The sequence below is a fragment of the Lycorma delicatula genome, chromosome 2 (genome assembly GCF_047948215.1).
Source record: "Lycorma delicatula isolate Av1 chromosome 2, ASM4794821v1, whole genome shotgun sequence".
In the NCBI taxonomy this organism is placed as follows: Eukaryota; Metazoa; Arthropoda; class Insecta; order Hemiptera; family Fulgoridae; genus Lycorma; species Lycorma delicatula.
Genome location: NC_134456.1, coordinates 163,105,435 through 163,126,083, shown reverse-complemented (window position 1 = coordinate 163,126,083; position 20,649 = coordinate 163,105,435). Strand labels below are relative to the sequence as shown.

Genomic DNA, 20,649 nt, shown 5'->3' with positions numbered 1-20,649 from the left:
TTACCAGTAATCCTTGGTAGCACGGAACAACTAATCGTACGATTGTATGAAGTGACTGTAGAGTTAATATTTATTGTGACACAATGACTAGTAGTAGCCTCAACATCATTGATTCCATGGATTGGAAAATTGTTTCCATGTTTTTCTAATCCTAGCCTATTAACAAGGGCTTCGGTAATAAAGTTAGACTGAGAAGTTCTATCAAGTAATTCCTTGCAGTTATGAGTTTGGCCAATACGGTCTATGACATGGACAATGGCAGTAGATAATAATACATCTGAATTAGCACCTTTAAAAGTAACTAGATTTTTCCTCATTATTCGTATAAATTTGACCTTGTTGTTTATCCCTTTTCCACCTTATCTTCTAAAGTCGTTTTATCCTTAAATCTATGAATTAACCATATGATGTAAGTCACACTTACGGCAAGATTGTTTTGAATTACATTTTGGTGCTACATGATTGCTACGTAGGCAATTGAAGCATAGCTGGTTTTTACGAATAAATGCTTCTCTTTGACTAATATTTAATTTCAGAAATTCGGAACACTTAAATAAATCATGTGTATGATTGTAACGTATACACGACCCTTCAACAGCCAAATACGATTTTTTTGGCTTGCTTGAGTTTAGGTCTCAAGGCTTGTTTGGCAGGAGTTATGTCATTAGAGTATAATGTAGTAAGAACCTACCTTCTAAAAACAACAATAAGTCTGCTAGAGTGGGAAGCTTAGCCCCGAATTTTTATATTCCCACTCCTTTGATGTAGCAATATCTACATTGGCTAAAATCATTTGTGATAACAGCAATTCATGCAACGGTATCTTAATATTTATTGCTTCAATGTTCAATGGCACTTATATTACTTCTAATACTTTTGATAAGTTACCTAAGATTATTATATGACTCTTTAGAGGCAGGTGGAAGATTCAGTAAATTGTTTATGTGTTTTTTGAATAATTAATTCGGGTTTGTTAAATCCCTTATAAATTTCCCAGGCAAACAGAAAATTATCAGCAGTTATAGGTAGATTAGCAATGATTTCCTTGGCCTCGTTTGTTAAGGAAGAGTTTAAATAGGCAGGCGTTGAATATTGGACAATGCACGGTTAAGCTCTTAAACACATCCTTAAATTGAACCCACTGGCTGAAATTGCCACCAAATAAGGGTAAAGTGATCGCTGGGTGTGTGATTGGTAAATTAGCCTTATTTTCCACAGGAGTAGTTGTCACATCTTTCATTCTCCATTCATCGAGGAATTTTCCATGGCCGCTCTGGTAGAGAAAAATTGCTCTTCGGTTAGTTCAATGTCAGACACATGGTTTGATTCTGTGTAGTTAATTTCTAATAGCAACTGCACATCACAATATTTTTTCCAGGAGTCTAGTAAGGCTCCTAATCTAACATTAATATCATGCTCGGTATGTGCAGTAGGATTGTATTTCTCAAGGAAATTTTGGGCATGAGTTATAGATGCCTTGTGCATGCATCATGTTTGTATCAGTTTGGAAATTTCACTGGGATGCATGTCTGTAATGCAGAATAATAAAATCAAGGTGAAATAGATCATTCACGCATGAAGATAAGTTGAACTACAATGTGAAGGCAGGCATATAAATTTTGTTAACTGAGAGCATATTGAGGAATACCCCACAACAATGCCTAACATTAACAATGGCCAAGGGGAACAAATTAATAATAAATGAGTAAATAATAAATAAATAAAGTAATTACAAATAAAAAATAGAATGAATATAAAAAGAATATATAGTGCGTGATACCCAAGATGCAATGAACATATCCAGTCGTATAAGTATAATCTTAAAATAAGTTTGAAGAATTCATGCGCCATCTTGAATTCGACGAAGGCAACACATATAAATTTGCAGAACTAGATGTCCCTTTTTTATAACTCTTACACATTTGTTTAGATATATAACATCACACATCTGGCCTGGAGGACCAAAATGTTTTTATTTTAGTTGGTTCTGTGTTTAACACGTGATATGGACTGTATTATACAATAGATAAGTATAGGTCTGCACACTGCGGAGCTTGAGTTGACACTAACTGTCATGGTGGCCTTCCTGCTGCTAGGCACTCTAGCGGCAGGCAACAGCGCAGCTGGCGCCATTCAGAACTTAGATCAAGTATTTAAGTTTTTTTATTAAAATTAGTGTTAACATTTTGACAGCTGATGTGACGACTCATTTATTTATAATTTACTTATTACAAACTTATTTACTCTTTTTTTATTACTTAAAACATAAGTATTACTTAAGTACTTAAAATTTTTTAAATATTGACTAGTTAGTACATAGAAAAGATAATTATATTTTAGACATCAGCCATAAAATACCACCAGAATACAAAATATGCATCATAATGGTAACAAGGATTTATGAAAATTGGTTTAAAATGTTAAAATGGTTTAAATTGGTTTGAACTTTGGCTTTTACTATTACTATTTTACCTTAATTCACATACTTTAATTTTCAGGATTCTGCTTCATGATTAGGTATTGTGGGTGAAATTGTTGAGGAAATTTTAATTACTGTTAATTGCTGATGTAGTTTATCAGATATATGATTTATATATACATACTTTAATTTCCAGCATTGAAGTGTGTATTAGCAAGCTAATACAAATTCATTTGCTCATTTTGTTTTAATTGGTAATATTGAACAAAAACAAAATGTTTTTGTTCCACTGTTTGATTTTTTATTCAGTTTTATATTTATTTATTATTATTTATTTTATATTTATAAAATATTGTTTTTATTAAATTTTTTAGTAAAACGATTATATGTGAAGAACATTAATGATTTTTTTTTTCAAAGAAATTTAAGTTTCTATGTTTTTTTTAATTTTATTTACATTTTTCATAAAACATTATTTTTTACAGCAAAGAAGCTTCCAAAGAATGAACAGTCAGCAGGTGGTGGTACTAGTGGGCAAGGTCGTAGGCTCGTTGGTGAATCAGAAGGAACAACAAAAGCTCCAGGAAGTTGCTGCAAGTGATCCGCTAGCCATTTCATCGGCATGACCAATATTGTACGTTCGTACGTTTGTTCATCTTCCTCCATTTACTTCATTCATTCATTCATTATATCATTCACAAATCCATTCATTTTCCCATTTAATCATACATTTATTAATGCATTTTTTTATTCATCTAATTATAGGACTAAGATATCATCGTCAACTAAGTGTCAATTATAATAAATTACTTAGTTGATTAACTAATTAAGATATTACTATTCCATATATATATATACATAAAAATTATATATATATATATATATATATATAATAAAATAGATTATGTATACAGTATGTATGTTTATTATAAGAAAACAAATATTTTAAAAAGAATATCAGATGTATATAACAACTAGAGACAGCTGCTAAACAGTTGATTTGTTTTATTTTTATTTTTTAAAGAAACTTACTCATAATAGAAGTCAGTGCTGAAGGATTAAAAGGATTTCTCAGTTATAGAAAAACCTCCAATTTTTTACATTCCATTTGTATTTATGGATTGTTTAAAAAAGTGTTAAATTATGTATATATATATATATATTAAATATATACACATATAGGCTATTGTAAAATAAAATATTGTTATACATGTTAAAAAGTCATTTTAATCTGCTGGCTAGAAAATAAAGAATTTTGTAAATATAGAACTATAAATATATTATATATATATATATATATATAATAAATTATTTAAAAATAATTTTTATTGTTCGATTATTTGTTTTTTGTTTTTCTTTTTTTGTTATAATTTATAATTCCTTTTATATAATATAATAAATATATTTCTACTAATAAATAAAGCACTTTATTCATGTTCTGAATTCACTTGTACTTCTTGAATGAATTTTTATTTGACTAAATAATAACCTGTTGCTTTTACTCAATGCTGTTTTCCTTATCGAGAATTATTATCATCTTGCATCACCAAATTAACAGTAAAATATTTAATAAAGATGTATATATTTTTTTTTAGTGTAATTAGTGGGTAGAATGTTAAAGTACTTTTTAAAGCATTCCTAATATGCTGGTTATTGTTTGTTAAGCTTTGATTGATAAACCAAACTGAAACTTTTCATCTTCCTTGAGGGGTTTCTTACAGCTTTTGGATAAAATATCAGGAATGTACAGGCCTGAATTTGACCCTGTATTAATGAGGTTTTCTTTCAGATGTCTTGCAGTATTGTGTTTAATCTTATTGTTTATGAAATAACACTTATAATAATTAATTTTTTGCACCTGGTTTGTTAGTTAACCGATCGGTTAGATCAGCTATATATTTATAGTACTGTTCTAAACCAATCCACAAATCTAAAAGGAACAGAATAATCTTTAGCATGTGATAAGATATATCTTTCTTTCTTTCTTTCTTTCTCTCTTTCTTTCTCTCTTTCTTTCTCTCTTTCTCTCTTCTTTACTTGACCCTATCACATTTAATTACCTACAAAAAAAAAGTCTATAAGTTGCAATAGTAAAAAAAAAAAAATAAATAATAAAAATATAGAGCTACTTGGTGAGATGAATGATGTCATTCATAGCATGCCGAGTGTTTTTGTAGCAGTTTTTCATAGAACATAGTTTTCTTTTTTTTATTATTATATTGTTGTATGCCATAATACTATAATTAAAAATTATATGAAACTGTTCTTTGATATTGACAAGCAAGTACAGTACAAATTGTTATTTTATTGCTTTTCGTAAAAAAGTAATTTTTTATTGCTTATTGGCACTTTTACAAATTTTTTTAATAAAAACTGTCTGAAAATTCAGTTACTTTTTCCAAGAAAAAGTCAATCTCATTGGACCCAATTTCAATTTTTTTTTTATAAATATACTGTATTTTCTAAAATTTTGGTAAAAGAAGACAGACAGGTATGCATTTTTTTGCTTTTTTAATTGTAAAATTCCTTGATTTTTTTATTTTTCTGAACATACCAATAGACTGTCACAATGATTTAATATTCCAACTTTTACTTACTTCAAAATTGCTTTTCAGTTAATTATTTTAGCCTGTTCGCTTATTAATTTTACTCAGAAATAATTTCCTGAAAAGTAAATAATGTTTTTGATAGAATAAAATGAGTAGGAATTTAAAAAAAAGTTGAGGAAAATAATTAAACCTTTTCCTTTTATAGATTATTAACTTTAATAAATTAATTTTATGCTCTGTTACATCAATGTGGTTACAAAATATAAGAGTTCAAATAGTATATTACTTGTACCTTTTATCTGACATATTGCATCAGAATTTGAACCTTAAATCATGATTATCCATTTAAAATGTGAAGCTTTGAATTTCATAAAGCAAGTGGATGGATTACATATTAGTAGACTCAATTGAAGAAGCAGAGGGATGCATGAATTCACTACAAGCCCTTGTCAAAGTAAACAAATGGGTTAAATGTTGAATTTTTTGTTTTGACATTGTAACAACTTTGTGCAGTATTCTATGAAATCAGCATCTACTCCAATCAGGTACACGTGCACATATGCAGTGGAATAAGAAAGACAGTGATCGTCGGAATATTATATGCTGTAGAAAGGTTAAAAATTATTTAGTAGACATAGCAAAGGTTTTGCATGTGTAGATGGGAAAAATAATTTACTGTAAGTTCATGACAGTATGTACTAAACTATATTAAACTGTGCATTAATAATAAAAACTGTTAAAGTGTTAAAAGAAGATTCATTCCTTGTAGATACATTTTTGTTACTTTTCTTTTCTTAAATAAATTGTGTATAAGTGTATTGTGAATTAAATAATGTATACTTCGAGGATTTCATCGATAAGCCTATTTGTTAATAAATTTATTTATTCAACTACCTCAGTGTTTCTCAACCGGTGGGACGCACTTCTGTAGGGGGCATGACAACGCTAAATGGGGGGCCTGAACAAATCAAAAAGAAAGTATTATTAAAAAATGTATTAATTTACTGAAAGGAAAGCAAAGCAAAATACATTTTAGCATAATAAATAGTAAAATACACATTTACAGTGATATAAAATACTTACAAATAGGATTGTATCAGTACTGCAAAATGTATTTAGTAATTAATTTATTAATACAAATTAAAAACAAGTTTAATAATTATTAGGACTCCCTTGGGCCTGTCTTGCAGAGCAAAGTTTTGTCAAAGGAAGGTTTAATATTAAAAATAGACACTCTTGAGTTTTTCTACATTTAGCTGAGATATATATTTAGTCTTCAAAGCAGCCACCGCAGAAAATCCAGTTTCGCAAAGGTAGGATGTTGAAAATAATAATAGTATACAAAATTCTCTTGTTTTCAGTGCAGAAAACTCACCATTCCACCCCTGCCCAAAATTCAAAGAGTGATTTATTACTAAGTTGTCTTTTGATTTTGCCACTTGTTGTGAAGTTTATGAGGATTTCTTCGGTAGTTGAGAGCCCTTTTGGAGTATTTTGAAATGGATTCCTATCTCACTCGTAACTTCTTATCAAGTTGTCCTCAGCAAGAAAATACTTTGTAAAAGTTTTTGCCAGCATGGCTAAATGATTCTCAGTGGTTACAAAAGCAACTTTCATATGTTGTTCTTCACCCTTGTAAGTTGTAACACATTTCTAGGTTTTTTGCTTTAAATTTCTGCTATGCAATTCCAATTTTCTATAAAAAGCATTAACTTTATCACTCATATCCAACATATGTGTATTTTCTTCCTGGAGTTGCAGATTCAAGATATTTAATTTCTCAAATATGTCAACCAAGTAGCCCAATTCCATCATAAATAAACAATCTTGAAACTTGTTGGATACTGGTTGGTTTTACTGTTCCAGAAAAAAATTGGCGATTTCATCTCTTAATTCATAAACACATTGCAAGAATTTCCCACATGATAACCATCTTGCCTTAGAGTAAAATAGTAGTGCTGAATGTTACTGCACCCATGTCTTTACAAAGTGCAGAAAAGATTCTTCATTTTAGGGGTCTCATTTTTATATAATTTACTATAGTTACCACCATCATTAGCACAATATTCAGACCAGGACTCATTTCTTTGGAAGCCAGAGCTTCTCTGTGGATCATGCAATGTGTCCAGACAACCCTGTGGAGATTTTTGTTTCACAAGTGCTTGTATACTTTGGAATCTTCCAGACATTGAACAAGCATTATCGGTGCATATTCTGACACAATTTTTCCACTCTCTGTTTGCCTTGTTTATAAAATCATTAACAGCACTTGCAAATAATGCAAGTGCTGTTGCTTTGAGTTCTATTGATTTGCAGAAAAGTAATTATACTACTATTGGCATATCATCACAAAATTGAACATTGGCAATGAAATAAATATTTTTATTGCTATAAATTGCCTTATCAGGCTGAATTGAAAACAATTTGTCACGTAACTTCCTGAAAAAGCTGATGTCGTACATCTTCAGCTGTCCAATTTGAAGGGCAACAATATAATTTGATGGAGGTATGGACTGCAATTGTTTGGCAAAATCTCAAATTGCAGCTGGCAAAATAAACTCTTCACCAATGGTGTGAGGCTTTTTACATCTGGTTATTTTATATGAAACTGTGTAAGAGGCAAGTAAAGATTTATCATTCACAAAGGTTTTTTAAAAAAATGATGTTTGCGTTTCATATGATTTTAATTTTAATTCAAAGAATTCTCAGGGTTTGTTAACGTACTCGCTATGAAGCATTTCCAAATGTCTAAGTTTATTAGTTTTCATGCTGTTCGCTGCCAAAATTTTTGAGCAAATTACACACTGGGACTTTTCTTCATATACTTCAGTACTGGTAAACGCAAAATTTAAGTATTCTTGAGAATATTTTCTTGATTTTATTTTCAGAACCACGCTCGTTTGTGTACATGTTGATGCTTCACTATCATCAAATGCTCACTTAACGCCCACTTAAAAATTTATCCATAATTCTGTATAAATCTACTACCATGAATTGCAAATTATAATACACTCAGATAGATTCAATAGCAATAGAAGGATCGACTCAACTGGGACTGGCTGGAATTGAACGAGATGCAGCATTTATACATGTTTGCGCAGAAGGTCATGCAGATTTTTGAGACAAATTTGAACTTATTGTGAAGCCGTGAGAATGTCTGATATGGTAGACGTAAGAGAGCAATAGAGAGGCATCGATTCTGCTTTTGTCAATGCAGCAGATTGGTGTTGCTAAATATAAATAAATTTACTTATTCTTGGTAATTTGTAAGGTTTGTAATTAAGGTTGTAGTATAGCTTTAGTGTCAAAATACATTATTATTTTATGAGGGGGGAGGCGCGATGAAAATTGGGTTGAGAAACGCTGAATTGATAGTTCATTCATTATGCTAAAAATATTAAAAACTATGTGCTAGTTGTTAGAAGGTAATTTTAGCAATTACTACTGGTACCTAACAAACTTACACATGAATAATAAGATTTGCCTTTGTATTTCTCTTGACTTTAAAATACTACTTCAATTTTGTTTTGTGGAAGTTATAAAAACTTAACAAAAGTTTTGAAATTATGTTTTAATTATAGTTGTTTATTAATCACAGTTAAATCTGTGCGATCAACAAGTTTAATATGTTTCCAAATCTAACTCATCATTACTTGCCCGCTTATTTCCATAATTGAACAATTTATTTATTTTTGTAATAAAGCTAATCATTCCTTGCATTCAGTTAATATTTTAGACATTAACTCAGTTGAATTTTTTAAGAAATGTTAGTCAGACAACAGTCTTTTATCTTTTTGAGGAAAAATTTTCACTTAAATTGTAAAGTACAGTCTGTGTCAGATTTAGAGGTCAGTTCACTTCTTTTTTTTTAAAAGTGGAGCATTTAGAAGTTATTGAGGATTTAATAAATGATTGTTACACTATTCATCTACATGTTTCTTCTTTCCATTTCCCAATCTTAAGTTTTAGATTTCATCTATGATAAATCAGTTTAGTGGTTTTTAATTTTTGTTTTCTTGTGGATTCTTACATAAAAAAAGATTGTAATTGTGCACCTAAGTAGAGAAATAAAGAATCTTTTTTAAAGTGCAATTTTTTACTTTAATTTTTATCTCATGTTATTAAAAAGTGGTATTTATGTTCAATTACTGTTTACATTTAAGATTGACAGTTACTCCAGTTTAATTTTGGTCATTCATTTGCTTTACATGTAGTTTATTTTATTTACATTTTTTATAACAGTTATACATAAATGTTTAAAATATACTTTTCATTAAACTTAGTTCTTTATTTATACACAAATAAATAAAAATATTATCTGCATTTATTTAATTATATATTACTCAGCAGTTGAAGTGGATACAAAAAATAATAGCTACATATTAAAAACTCAATTTTTTTTAATAAAAACAATATTGAAAAGCCAAACAAACATTATTTCACATATGATATATGAATAATAATTTATTGTAGGGAAGAATTTTCCATATTTACATGATGATGACCTCATTATTAGAAGTTATTTTTAATTGAAAATTATTGTATAAACTTCCTTATATTATGCTGCTTTTCAGATGCTGGTGTTTTTGTTTTACTTAAACAACTGTGTGCATCTCCCTAGCATGCTACTTGTCTGTCTACAGTTACATTTTAGGTAGATTTCATAAGAAAGCTACATATTGTAAAGGGTACCATGATTCAACTCCTGGAAAATTTCAACATATTTTCACATACACATCCCCAAAACCACAGTCAGTTCAAAAGCTTATATATATATATATTACTTTCTTGTGGACACGATAACTGCTGTAATTTTGTGCCAATCACTTTCAAATTGATACATAAAATATAATTACCAAAAATCTCTTGTCGAATTCATTAATGGGCAAAATCAGACCGGGGTGGAAATGAGGGGGCTTTTTTGAAAAAAACAAAATGTCTATAACTTTCTTATTAAGTAAAATATAGAATTCGTTTAAAGTTCTTACTATTTTTTGGATAAGGGCCTAAAACTTAGAAAAGTTTTTTGATGTCACCAATCATTGGCCCGGGGGTGGAAAAAACGAGGTTTTGAAGAAAAAAAATCATACATTTGTCCTCTAAACATTAAGTAAGACTCTTATCTGAAACAATTTTTGATATGACCAACCCTTTCGGCAAGGGATGACCAAAATGCTGCTGGAATTGTAAGAAGATGGGGCTTGTCTTATGCTATAAATGTGAAATCCTTTTTTCACATGCAACCATCGTTGTATTGAGTAAATTTGAAGTTTTTCTTAACTCTAAGGTGGAAATCTTTTATATCCCCTACTTAGCATTGGTGAAATCTAACTCCACCTTCCGGCATGAGGAAAGGGATTTTGTTACAATTGCGGTGTCTCAGTACTACATATATATTTAAACATCGATCTGAATAAGTTTTGCTAATGAGGACAATCCCAAATGTGTTTTATTGGGTTACAATCTGGGTAGTGTGTTGGCCATTCAATTGCATTTCTTTGTATATGTTGGAAATTTTTTTTTACGCTTTCTTGGTCCCAAGTTTGTACCATATAACCTGAAGATGATCAAAAAAGAAATTATTATGTCGGAAATATCATAAAGATCTTTGTTCAAGATTTTTACATTAACTGCTTGCTGTAGGAACAGTATATAAAAGAAAAAGATATTACTATTACAAAATGTCACAAATAGCAGTTAAATTGAAAAAAAAACTTTTCTTTTAAAAATAGCTTGTAACATTTTAGATATTTTTATAAATAACTGGTGTAGACTGTCAATTCATTAAACTGTAAATTGATATTCTTCAGCTGTATGTATCTACACAATGTAAAACATACTGAAAAAAAAATTTTGCTTCATTATTGAAGCAATACAATTGTTGAAAAATACATTTTGAAGCCACAAGAGGTAGGGTATTTAGCTATTTATTTATAAGTAATGTAGATGAATATATGTCACCATACCTTTAATCTGTATAAAATGTAAATAACAAACAATAATAATTACATTTAATCTAAAATATAATATTAACAGTTAATATCATTATGATTAAATGACTATTAACTCTATTAATGTAATTTTAATTTATTAAATATTTAAAAATTTGCTCAGTAATTTAAACAATTTTCAAGTAAAACATTTTTATGGAATAATGAGTGAAAGTATGGTTAGTTATATATAATTCAGCTGAAGCATTTAATTCATAATTATATTAACTTATTCAGAAGCTTTGGTGGGTAGATCTTTCAAAAGTTTTGAGCCAGAAACACAAGACAAATACACCAATTATTTAGGTTTGAAAGGGTCCTTTGTTTAAAACAAGAGATGATGGTTCATATCATATACCTGTTGGCAACTTTAAATTAATAAATAAAGCTGAAACCAAACATTTGTTTTTATTATATAAATGACATCCTGTTTATTTTGGATGTTTCACATAATTAGCCTACTTATTTAAAAAGTAGTAGTATTTATAAATAAAATATTCTTAACAATTTTTTATTTTGGTGAAGATATGTTTTTAAAATAAGAAAACTTCAATACTATGTTAACTGTGCAAAGGATTTTTAGTCTGTAAGATTTTGACATGCGATGAAAAAATATTGTTGCAAGGCAACATTATTTACCATTTTTTAGAAAAAATTTTTGTCTAGAGCTGCTTAAAAATATTAATATTCTTTGGTGATTATTCAAATTTTTATGTTTTTCTTTTTAGAGAATTTGTAAGCTTTAGGTCACATTTCATAAAGTATTTTTATAATGTAAAATTTTAAGAAATAATTACTGCATGCATTATAATCTGATAATGTGTTTTTTATAATTAGATTTTGGATTTTTCTATTCTTGCATGATTTGTAATTAAAGTGAATTAGGAATTTTAACTCACTGTTAGAGTTCATTAATTTTTTTTTTCAATTTGAAATATTGTTTTTTTTTATCTTTTTGTCTGATTGAATGACTTAAGTTATTGGTTGTTAATCACATTTCAAATATTTCCTGAGTTTCATTATTATTATTTATTATTTTTTTTTAATTTTCTTTGGTAATTATGTTAAAAACTTAAGTTTCAGAACATTTTACTCTTTTTATTAGGAAAACCTATCTCCTAATTTAAATTTAAATTATTATTTCTCATTTCATCATATGTTGAAAATGTCAAATTGATTAGCAAATTGTTGCAGAAGCAAGGAATTACATTTTCCTTGCTTCAGTAAAAATCTTTTCAGAAACAAAACCTAGGGAGCAGGGATGCACCTCTGCAAATAACATTTTGGGTTTAATTCACAAATGTATATAATTGTTAGAAAGATCATTATAATAAATTTCAATTCTTAACAGCAATCAAATAATTTTATAGGTACAAAATGTTAACCACCTCTCTTTGGGTGCCAGTAAATTGAGATATGATTTGCCAAATATAGGTCTAGTTAAAATTAGAAGTAGCTTTAATTTATCTGAATGTCTGTATTGTGTATTTAAACATTTTGTTTAATTGACAATGGTTTCTCAAGGTGAATTGATCTTGACAAGATTGTGAGTCTGAAGAACACTCACACCTCATTTAAATATCCTTATAGAATAGTGATTAAGATAATCACTATTACTATTTTAGTATCTTTCTTTTCAGAAATGAGAATAAAAATAAAATTTTAACATGAGAAGCATATTTTAAAACTACTGACTGCAGTCCTCAAGTTAAAAAATTCATCCAGATGCTGAATTGTTTCCTTTGTTTCTCTAGGTAGCTCTTTCTTTATGTAATAATTGATCATTTTGATTGAAAAATCTTTTGGAAATCAGAAAATTGAAGAGAAGTCAGACATGTCAGTGTGGAATAGTCTGACTCAGGATGTGAGTTGATCCTTTTAGAGTAGGCAAGCCGGCATTAAAGCCTACATATTTATTTAGGCTATATTGGAAACTGATATTTATGTATGTTCACAATAATTTTTATTTTTCTACTTAATTTTAAATATATTAAATGCAACATATTTATGATACTGTTCATTATTACACTTTCAATGGCTAATTAACACAAAATTATAATTATTGTTAATTATTATATAATATTTATTGAATTCCTTCAAATTATAGCTGTAACTAATTATTTATTAATATTAAATTGATAATTTAATTAATTTTTTTTTAAAGACAATTTTAAGTGAAGAAAATGACACTAAAGACTAGTGATAGAAAATTTCAATGCTTTGAATATTTTTGATTGTAAGCTACTATTAATTAAAATTTAAATATACACTTTACAACATTTAATTCTTTAATAACAATATATTAAAAGCTTAAATTGGAACTTAGAGACAGTAAGTAACATTTTTCCATGGTACCTCACATATTTATTAATGATGTGGCTGAGTAAGAAAAATTTGGATATCACATAAATTTGCATAAATGAAAATGTTTGTGTAAGTATGATTTATATGTACAAGTTACGATTCATAATGATAATTAACATACAATCTCCATTTTAGATAATTTTAAAATCATTAAAATTTTGAACGTGTTGCATCATAAAAATCTTAAGATATAATATTATTTGCCTTTCTATACTATTTATTTTATAAAAATTGTCTTTTAATATCACTTAATATTTATTTAATAATATAAAAGTTTCTCTTCAGTAAATTTGTTTGCCAAAAACAGATTAAATTACAGAATATTACGAAGGTCATTCAGTAATTAAACAGACAAATAGCTGTACAGCGAAAGTGGTTTATTAAATAAATACATTTTTTTTTCTACTTCTCAACGTAATCCCCACCAATTTCTATACACTTGCCCCATCTTTTTACAAGTTTTCTTATTCCCTCAGTGAAGAATTCTTTACCTTGACTTCAAAGCCTGTTTTGTACTTACAAAAGTGACTCTTCACTGTAATTTCATTACCTCTTTGTTGTCGTTGAACTTGATGTCACACAAAACGTCTTCAACAGACCAAACGGATAAAAATCCAAAGGGCTGTACAAAGGATGAGGTAGATGCTCCAAACCCACTTTGCCAATAGTTTCCAGTGTGCCGTATAAGGTTGAGCATTGTCTTGAAGAAGAAGCACACCTTTCTTCTGCTATCCTAGACATTTCCCCTTCAATATGGGCTTGAATCTGTTCCCAGTCATGGCTGAATAGTATAGGCTGTTGATAGTGTGTTGCTCCTCCAAATAACCATAGAAAATCAGACCATAAGCACTCCAAAAGATGGTTAAAATAATCTTATCAGTTGATGGTTGCGTTTTGAATTTCTTACATACAGGCGATTCAGGGTGTTTCCACTGTATGCGTGGACTTTTGGCTCAAATCGATGTATCCAAGTTTCATCACAGGTTAAAATCCTGCCTATAAATTCGTCACATTTGTTATTGAAACAGTTTTTGAGTTCAGTGCAAAATCTCTCAGCTTTGTAATGAACAGTAAGCTTTCTGGGAACCCACCTTGCACAAATCTTATGGTTATTCAATTTGTTCTGAATGAGTTGTGCCAACATTTATTTGACATTTTTCAGCAATTTGTTCAACTGTAAGTTGTTGGATAAGTGAATCAATATGAGAATCTAACGCCAAAGTCGACACTGTTACTGGACACCCGGAGCAGTGCTTGCCGGTCATGCTTTTGCGGCCACTTTTAAACTTTTCCACTTAAATGTAAAAACTACACAGTTCATGCAACTACTGCCATATTGATTGTTCATCCAAGGGAATATTTCTGACAATTGTACACTTTCCGAAAGTAAAAATCAGATCACAGAATGCCATTCTTCAAAAGTGCTTTCTTTGAGTGGACACGTCATCATAACTTAGACTTTAGAGGTTATGTTACGTAAATATGAATCGAACAGCTGACTAACACTTAACAAGGTTGCCAACTAATTAACACTCACAAAAGTTTCAGTTGCCTACATTAATTGTTGTCTTCACTAAAAATGTTTGTCTGTTTAATTATTGGATAACCCTTGTGGTTAGTGGATATATCCACCCTTGTGGGTGGATATATTAGGAATATAATTTGGAAGTTACTGATGCTTTTCTTACATCTTATTATTTTGATCTTTTTTGTTACACCACAGTTGTATTGTGGTCTAAGTGAACTGACTAGACTAAAAGATATTGAAGCAGGCAATATCTGTGATCATTAAAGAAAATGATTAGTTTTAGATTTTACCAAATCAGAATTATACATAATTATATCTTATAATAATAATGTTATACATTAGTGACACATGAGGACCATTATCTTTTACGGGCCATTAAATTTTCCCTTTTAACAACATTGTAGCAATTTTAGTAGGTTAATGATTTTGTTTGTTAAGAAAATACTACAAGGAAAACTTTTGTTGAGGAGAAAATAATTTTAGCAGGTGGGTGGTTTTAATATTATTGCTTCTTGTAAAAATTGATTTAAGCTAATTGAAGCCTGATTTTCTTGTAGTTTTATTTCATTTATACTCCCTAATATTGTTTTTAATTTCCTATCATTTTAGGAATTATTGATTACACATATCATGTTCATTACATATTTTATTATACAGTACAGTAGATTTTGTGACTTTCTTACAGTTCTTGTAGTTTTGTTCTTATCCATATATGTATTTTTTTCCCCTTTTTTTTTATATATTGTTTTACTTTAAAATGCCGAACTTGTTATTTTACGTTCATTTTTTCATATTTTATATTCGTTTAAGAATTTCGTTTAAAAATTGGCTGCTGGTTCATTTTTTGACCCTGTTAAATATGAATTTTGTTTAGTAGTTATAATTCTGATATTTTTCCACATTCTTATTTATGAAGTACCGTTGCTAAAAAATTCATTTATTTAAAAAAAAACTATTTTATTATAAAATAGCATTTCATTTTTAGTGATTGTTCCATAATTCTAATATCTGGCTTCATTTACTGTTTGCTCTTCAGTTCTTTTAACAACCAAATTCGTTAATCCTGAGTACCTTAATATATGACCCACCAATCTTTTCTTTTTTTCAAGATTCTGCCATAAACTTCTCTCTTTTCATATTCATCGCACTTTTCCAGCCTATCCAATAACTAATTAATATCTAATTAACTTTTTTATTTTTCTGTGCTTATGGCGTTTTAAGGTAAATATCTTTAAAATCTTCATAACTACAGTCTTGAAGTAACAGAACAGATTGTATCTGCTATAAATTCAGTGTTTGGATGTTAAATATTACACTTTTGTTATGATGAACGTTTTTGTCTGTGTGTAACGTTATCAAATTCTTTTGGCTATGATAGTAAATAAATAGATTCTTTGCAAATATATCTGTTGCCATATATAAAGCAATAGTGAATATGTATTGAAATATGTTTCATTTAGTTTCTAAGATTATTTTGTAGTGATTTTGTATATTGAAAAAAAAATGTTTTTTTTTGTAATTTTATTTTTTATATGACTTTTTTTATACGATTGCTTTATATATTAATACTGACAAGTTTTTTCAATCTTTCTCTGAAAATTTCAGAGATTTCGTTATGATATCTTTGTACTACCACACATATCATTTGTGTATTTAGTCTTTAATTAAATTTTGATCCAAAATATTTATTTTTTATTCTCTTGATCATTAAAATTTTATTTTAATAAAAAAAAAATTAAAATTAAATTTTGTCTAAAATAACATTTTATTTTAAACATTATTATAAATTTATAATCCTTTTGCGTCACGGTATTTTGTACATAGGTACTTGTACATTACGCTTGAATCAGAAATCTAACCTGTGACCTTCAGTATATAATTCTAACTTTCACTATACTTGTTACTCCTCCTAAGATTCTTTTTATATTTATATATAGATCTCTTTATATACATCCTTATTAATTTTTGTCCTACAACATTGTCTTCTCTTTTGTTTTTTTCAAAACTACGTTATGTTTTCGTGGGATGGTTTATTCTATTTTATGTAGTTCTTGTGCTAACTAACTATTTTTATGTTTATTGTAATTTTAGATTATTAATTCTTTCTTAATGACACATCAGCATTTCATAATAATATCTGGCTTAAGCTTTGTTTCTTTTTTTGTTTGTATTCACTTAACTTATATAATAGCTTACAATCATCCTTGGTATATCTTTCATGTGTTCAAATTAGGTTGCGTCAGTAAATTGCCAAATATGAGTATAAACCATTAGCCTCTTAATAATCACTAGAAGCTTACACTGTGTAGTTATTCAACAGAGTGAAATTTGGATCCAGCCTTACTTAAATGAGGTTTTCTAAAAGTGCTGTTAATAAACTGTTAGAATACATTCATACTTTTAAAATCTTGTTTTCTCTTGATGATCTGAGATTTTTAAGTTTTTGTGGAACCATAGGTTTTAAGGAGATGGAATTTATTAGTAGCTTTATATTGTGTTTTTTTTTTAGTTGTGTTGATAACCTTGCTTTGTACTCAAATCAAAATGATGTTCAGTTTGTGCAGTACTTGCTTTTTAGTTGATTATTTATTTTTATTAAAAAAATACATAGAGTATAATGTCATAACAATTAAATAATATCATAATTTAAAGCATTGAATATAATCTTTTTATTTCTGTTATTGCATATTGTAATTAGTGTTAATATTATACAGTCTCATGTTAATATTATACAGAATATAATTTTATTCTGTTCTACAAAGGAAATAACAGTTATAATTTGTTTTTTCTTTTAATATAATAGATGGCATTGATAATTATGGTTATTAGCTGTAAATTGACTCCAAATACATACACCACTGTTAAACTTTAATGTTCTAGCAAGAACTAGTTTACTAAACATGGCTTTGATTATTGGTATTTTAAGTAATCTAATAATTGCATATTATTTCCAAGATGCTATGCGACATGTCTCAGGTGTTTTGGAACTTTCAGGCTGTAAGGAGATGCCATTTACTAATCTACCTAAGACTGAGTAAGATATTAAAAATTAACTAAAAAACTGACATGGAAGGAACCCACTTTGTAATCATTTTTATTCAATTATGTGAAAAAGTAAATAAGGTAATTATGATATAGAAGAAAAGAAAAAGAAATTTATTTCTGATGGCAGAATTCCATTAGGTCCAGATAAATGACTGCAGGGAATTCATAGATATTAAATTTTGCTTTTACAGTGTTTCAAATTAAGATGTACTTAGTGTTAGTCTTATTATGCAAATGTGGACACGTAGATAGTCTTTATCTGAAAACATAATCCTTAAACATTTTAAAATTCAGTATTTAAACTATATACTTTAGCTTAAAATGGTACGTTTTGTCTTCTTTTTTTTATGTCAGATGTACATAAAAATATATACATTCATAGACACATAATTTGGAATAACTTTCTACATATCTTCATTTTCTTCAAATTGCCTCACTCGTACTATTGAAAAGAATTATATTTTGAATATCTGTTATTATTCTGGATAGTTCTGGAGTGTAATGAGTGCAGTGACAAACATACCATCTAAACATATTTTTTAACTCTTGGGTAATCTGGTAAAAAATAGTTAAAAATTACTTTTAAAAAATTTATCAGATATAAGATTAAATTATATTTTAGTAATTGAAATTTCTCTCCAGCAAACTGTTTACTGTTTATTGTGTGTAAATGGCTTTAATAGTGTATTAAAGCAATGTATTCACTAGAGCAATTGTTAGTAGCTGTACAATCCTACAAGGAATCTGTAATGTCATGACCTGAATTAAGTAAGCAGTTCAGGTTTGTCCCTCACTCAGCTTTGGTCTTTTATGTCTAAGCAAGTGCTAGGGAAGGGAGAATGAATTACCCCTCACTTTTTTTTTATAACCATTCATTCTTATTCTCTGATAATTTCCTAATGTTATAAATAACTTATAATGCTGTCATTATCCTGTACTGTAGGTATTCAAGAAGTAGAACAAGAAAAGGTCATTACATACAAGACCGTAAGTTCTCTGATACAGGGAATTATATCTCTAGTTAATTTTCTTCATTAAAAGCAATTAAAAAACAGAAAATACTTGAACAGTTAAATAAATTTTATTTTCCATCTTGTTATCAAATTTGAAAATTATATGATTGGTTATAGAATGTCTAGAGCTAACTTAACCATATAGTTTCTGTATAATTGTTGTTAGCGTGCAAAAAGGGCTCTATGTATTGTATCAATGAATTGATATTTTTTAAATTCTGTTATTGCTGAGGATGTACTGATAAAAAAGGACTTTTGGGTCAGTCCATTTGAAGTGTACAAAAAATATATAAGCTGGTTGCTTGATTAAAAAAAAAAATTGAAACTTACCCACTTGTTTCCTACATGTTTCAGGACCTTCAAACTATTTTTTTAAATTTTTTATTTAAGCAGTTTATTTGTGGCGGCCATTTTTGATATGGTGTGCACACCTATTTTTGTGATTGTAAGGTTTACGGAAAAATTCAAACTAAAAAACTGTTTGTCCTGGAAGGATGAAACAAAAAGCAATTTAATAATATTTTTTCTAGGTAAAAGATTGGTCCAGTGGTTTATTTACCTATCTCTGTTCTTTCTATAAATAATTACAAATAAAGTTGAACATGAAAAACTGTTTGAAAAAGTTTGAAAACTGCCATGAAAAGGGGTTTCTTGTCATTTTTGAACTTAACATTTTTGTACATTTTTTATATTTAGCCCCTATATTGTTAAAGTTGATGTTTTCAATGTTTTTATAATAGTTTTTTTTTAAAATTATTAATGATAGGTCGTAATTTAATGAGAACTTAACAATACCAATACTTACTTAACTTAATACAATTTTGATTCAAAAATGCTTGTAAAACTTACTCAAACTGTGATTTCAATGAATAGCCTACATCTTTTTTCAAGAATTTGTTTTCATTTTTATATTGGTTTATTTTTGTAAACACTATCAAAGAAAAAATGGATTATAGTAAAATCTTAATTATTATTCAATTAAATAACCTGTTTTTGTAGCAATGTAAGTGTATTATTTAGTGTGGTTAACCAACAGCTGTGATATCTCTTCTGATAATTCTCTTGAAATTGTGTGAGAACCACCCAGTCACTGTTTTGATGGAGGTAATACACCCAAAATGCTACAAGCAGCATCCAGTTGTTCAATATTGTGATGTGGGTCAATGTATTGCTCTTGGTCTTCGCATTCATATGGTTCTTTATTCTGCTGAGAAAAAATACTTTTGAAACGGTTAACACAAAGAGACTTTCCAGGAACTAAATTTAAATTTGGAAAAATGTGTTCTTTAAGAGCTTGATCTAATGTTATTTGTTGTAAGTTTTTCTTAACTGTTTTTTTATGAGTTCTCAAAGGGTCACTACAGAATTGTCCATACAGGTGAGACTGAATTTTGACAAAAACGTTTTTTCGTGATATTTACAAACTCTAGTGACATCTGAATTAACACGTAAAAAATAAGTTGTTGGTTTTCATCGCTAAATTCACAAATTTTATTGGGTTCTTTTGGCACCGTTTTATGACACTCTTCATTTACATAAATTCCTATGGAACATTCTTCCATTGTTTTATGTGAAATTACTTGAAAATAATGTAAATATAACTGATTTCAAAATTCGCAAGTATAATATTATTAAGTAAAACTATTTTATAATTTATTTAATAAACACTTCAAAACACAGAATGAAATTTGAGACAATCATTAAAATGTGAACAGGTCATCAACTAATGACAGACTATTCA

General features: G+C 28.3%; 1 protein-coding gene across 4 annotated transcripts in view; it reads left to right on the top strand.

Annotated features, from left to right (window-relative positions):
- Rab5 (RAS oncogene family member Rab5) overlaps positions 1–20,649 on the top strand; it is a 127,776-nt gene that overhangs the window by 95,391 nt on the left and 11,736 nt on the right. For 3 of the 4 annotated variants that reach the window (XR_012755192.1, XR_012755191.1, XM_075356609.1), the window contains exon 5: positions 2,905–3,053. Coding sequence is in view for 2 of the 4 variants with exons in the window: in XM_075356609.1 (XP_075212724.1) it covers positions 2,905–3,020 (116 nt within the window). In the remaining 2 variants the exon portion in view is untranslated. Of the gene's footprint in view, positions 1–2,904; positions 3,863–20,649 lie in introns of those variants that run through there. The other variant, XM_075356608.1, reaches the window with a different exon arrangement.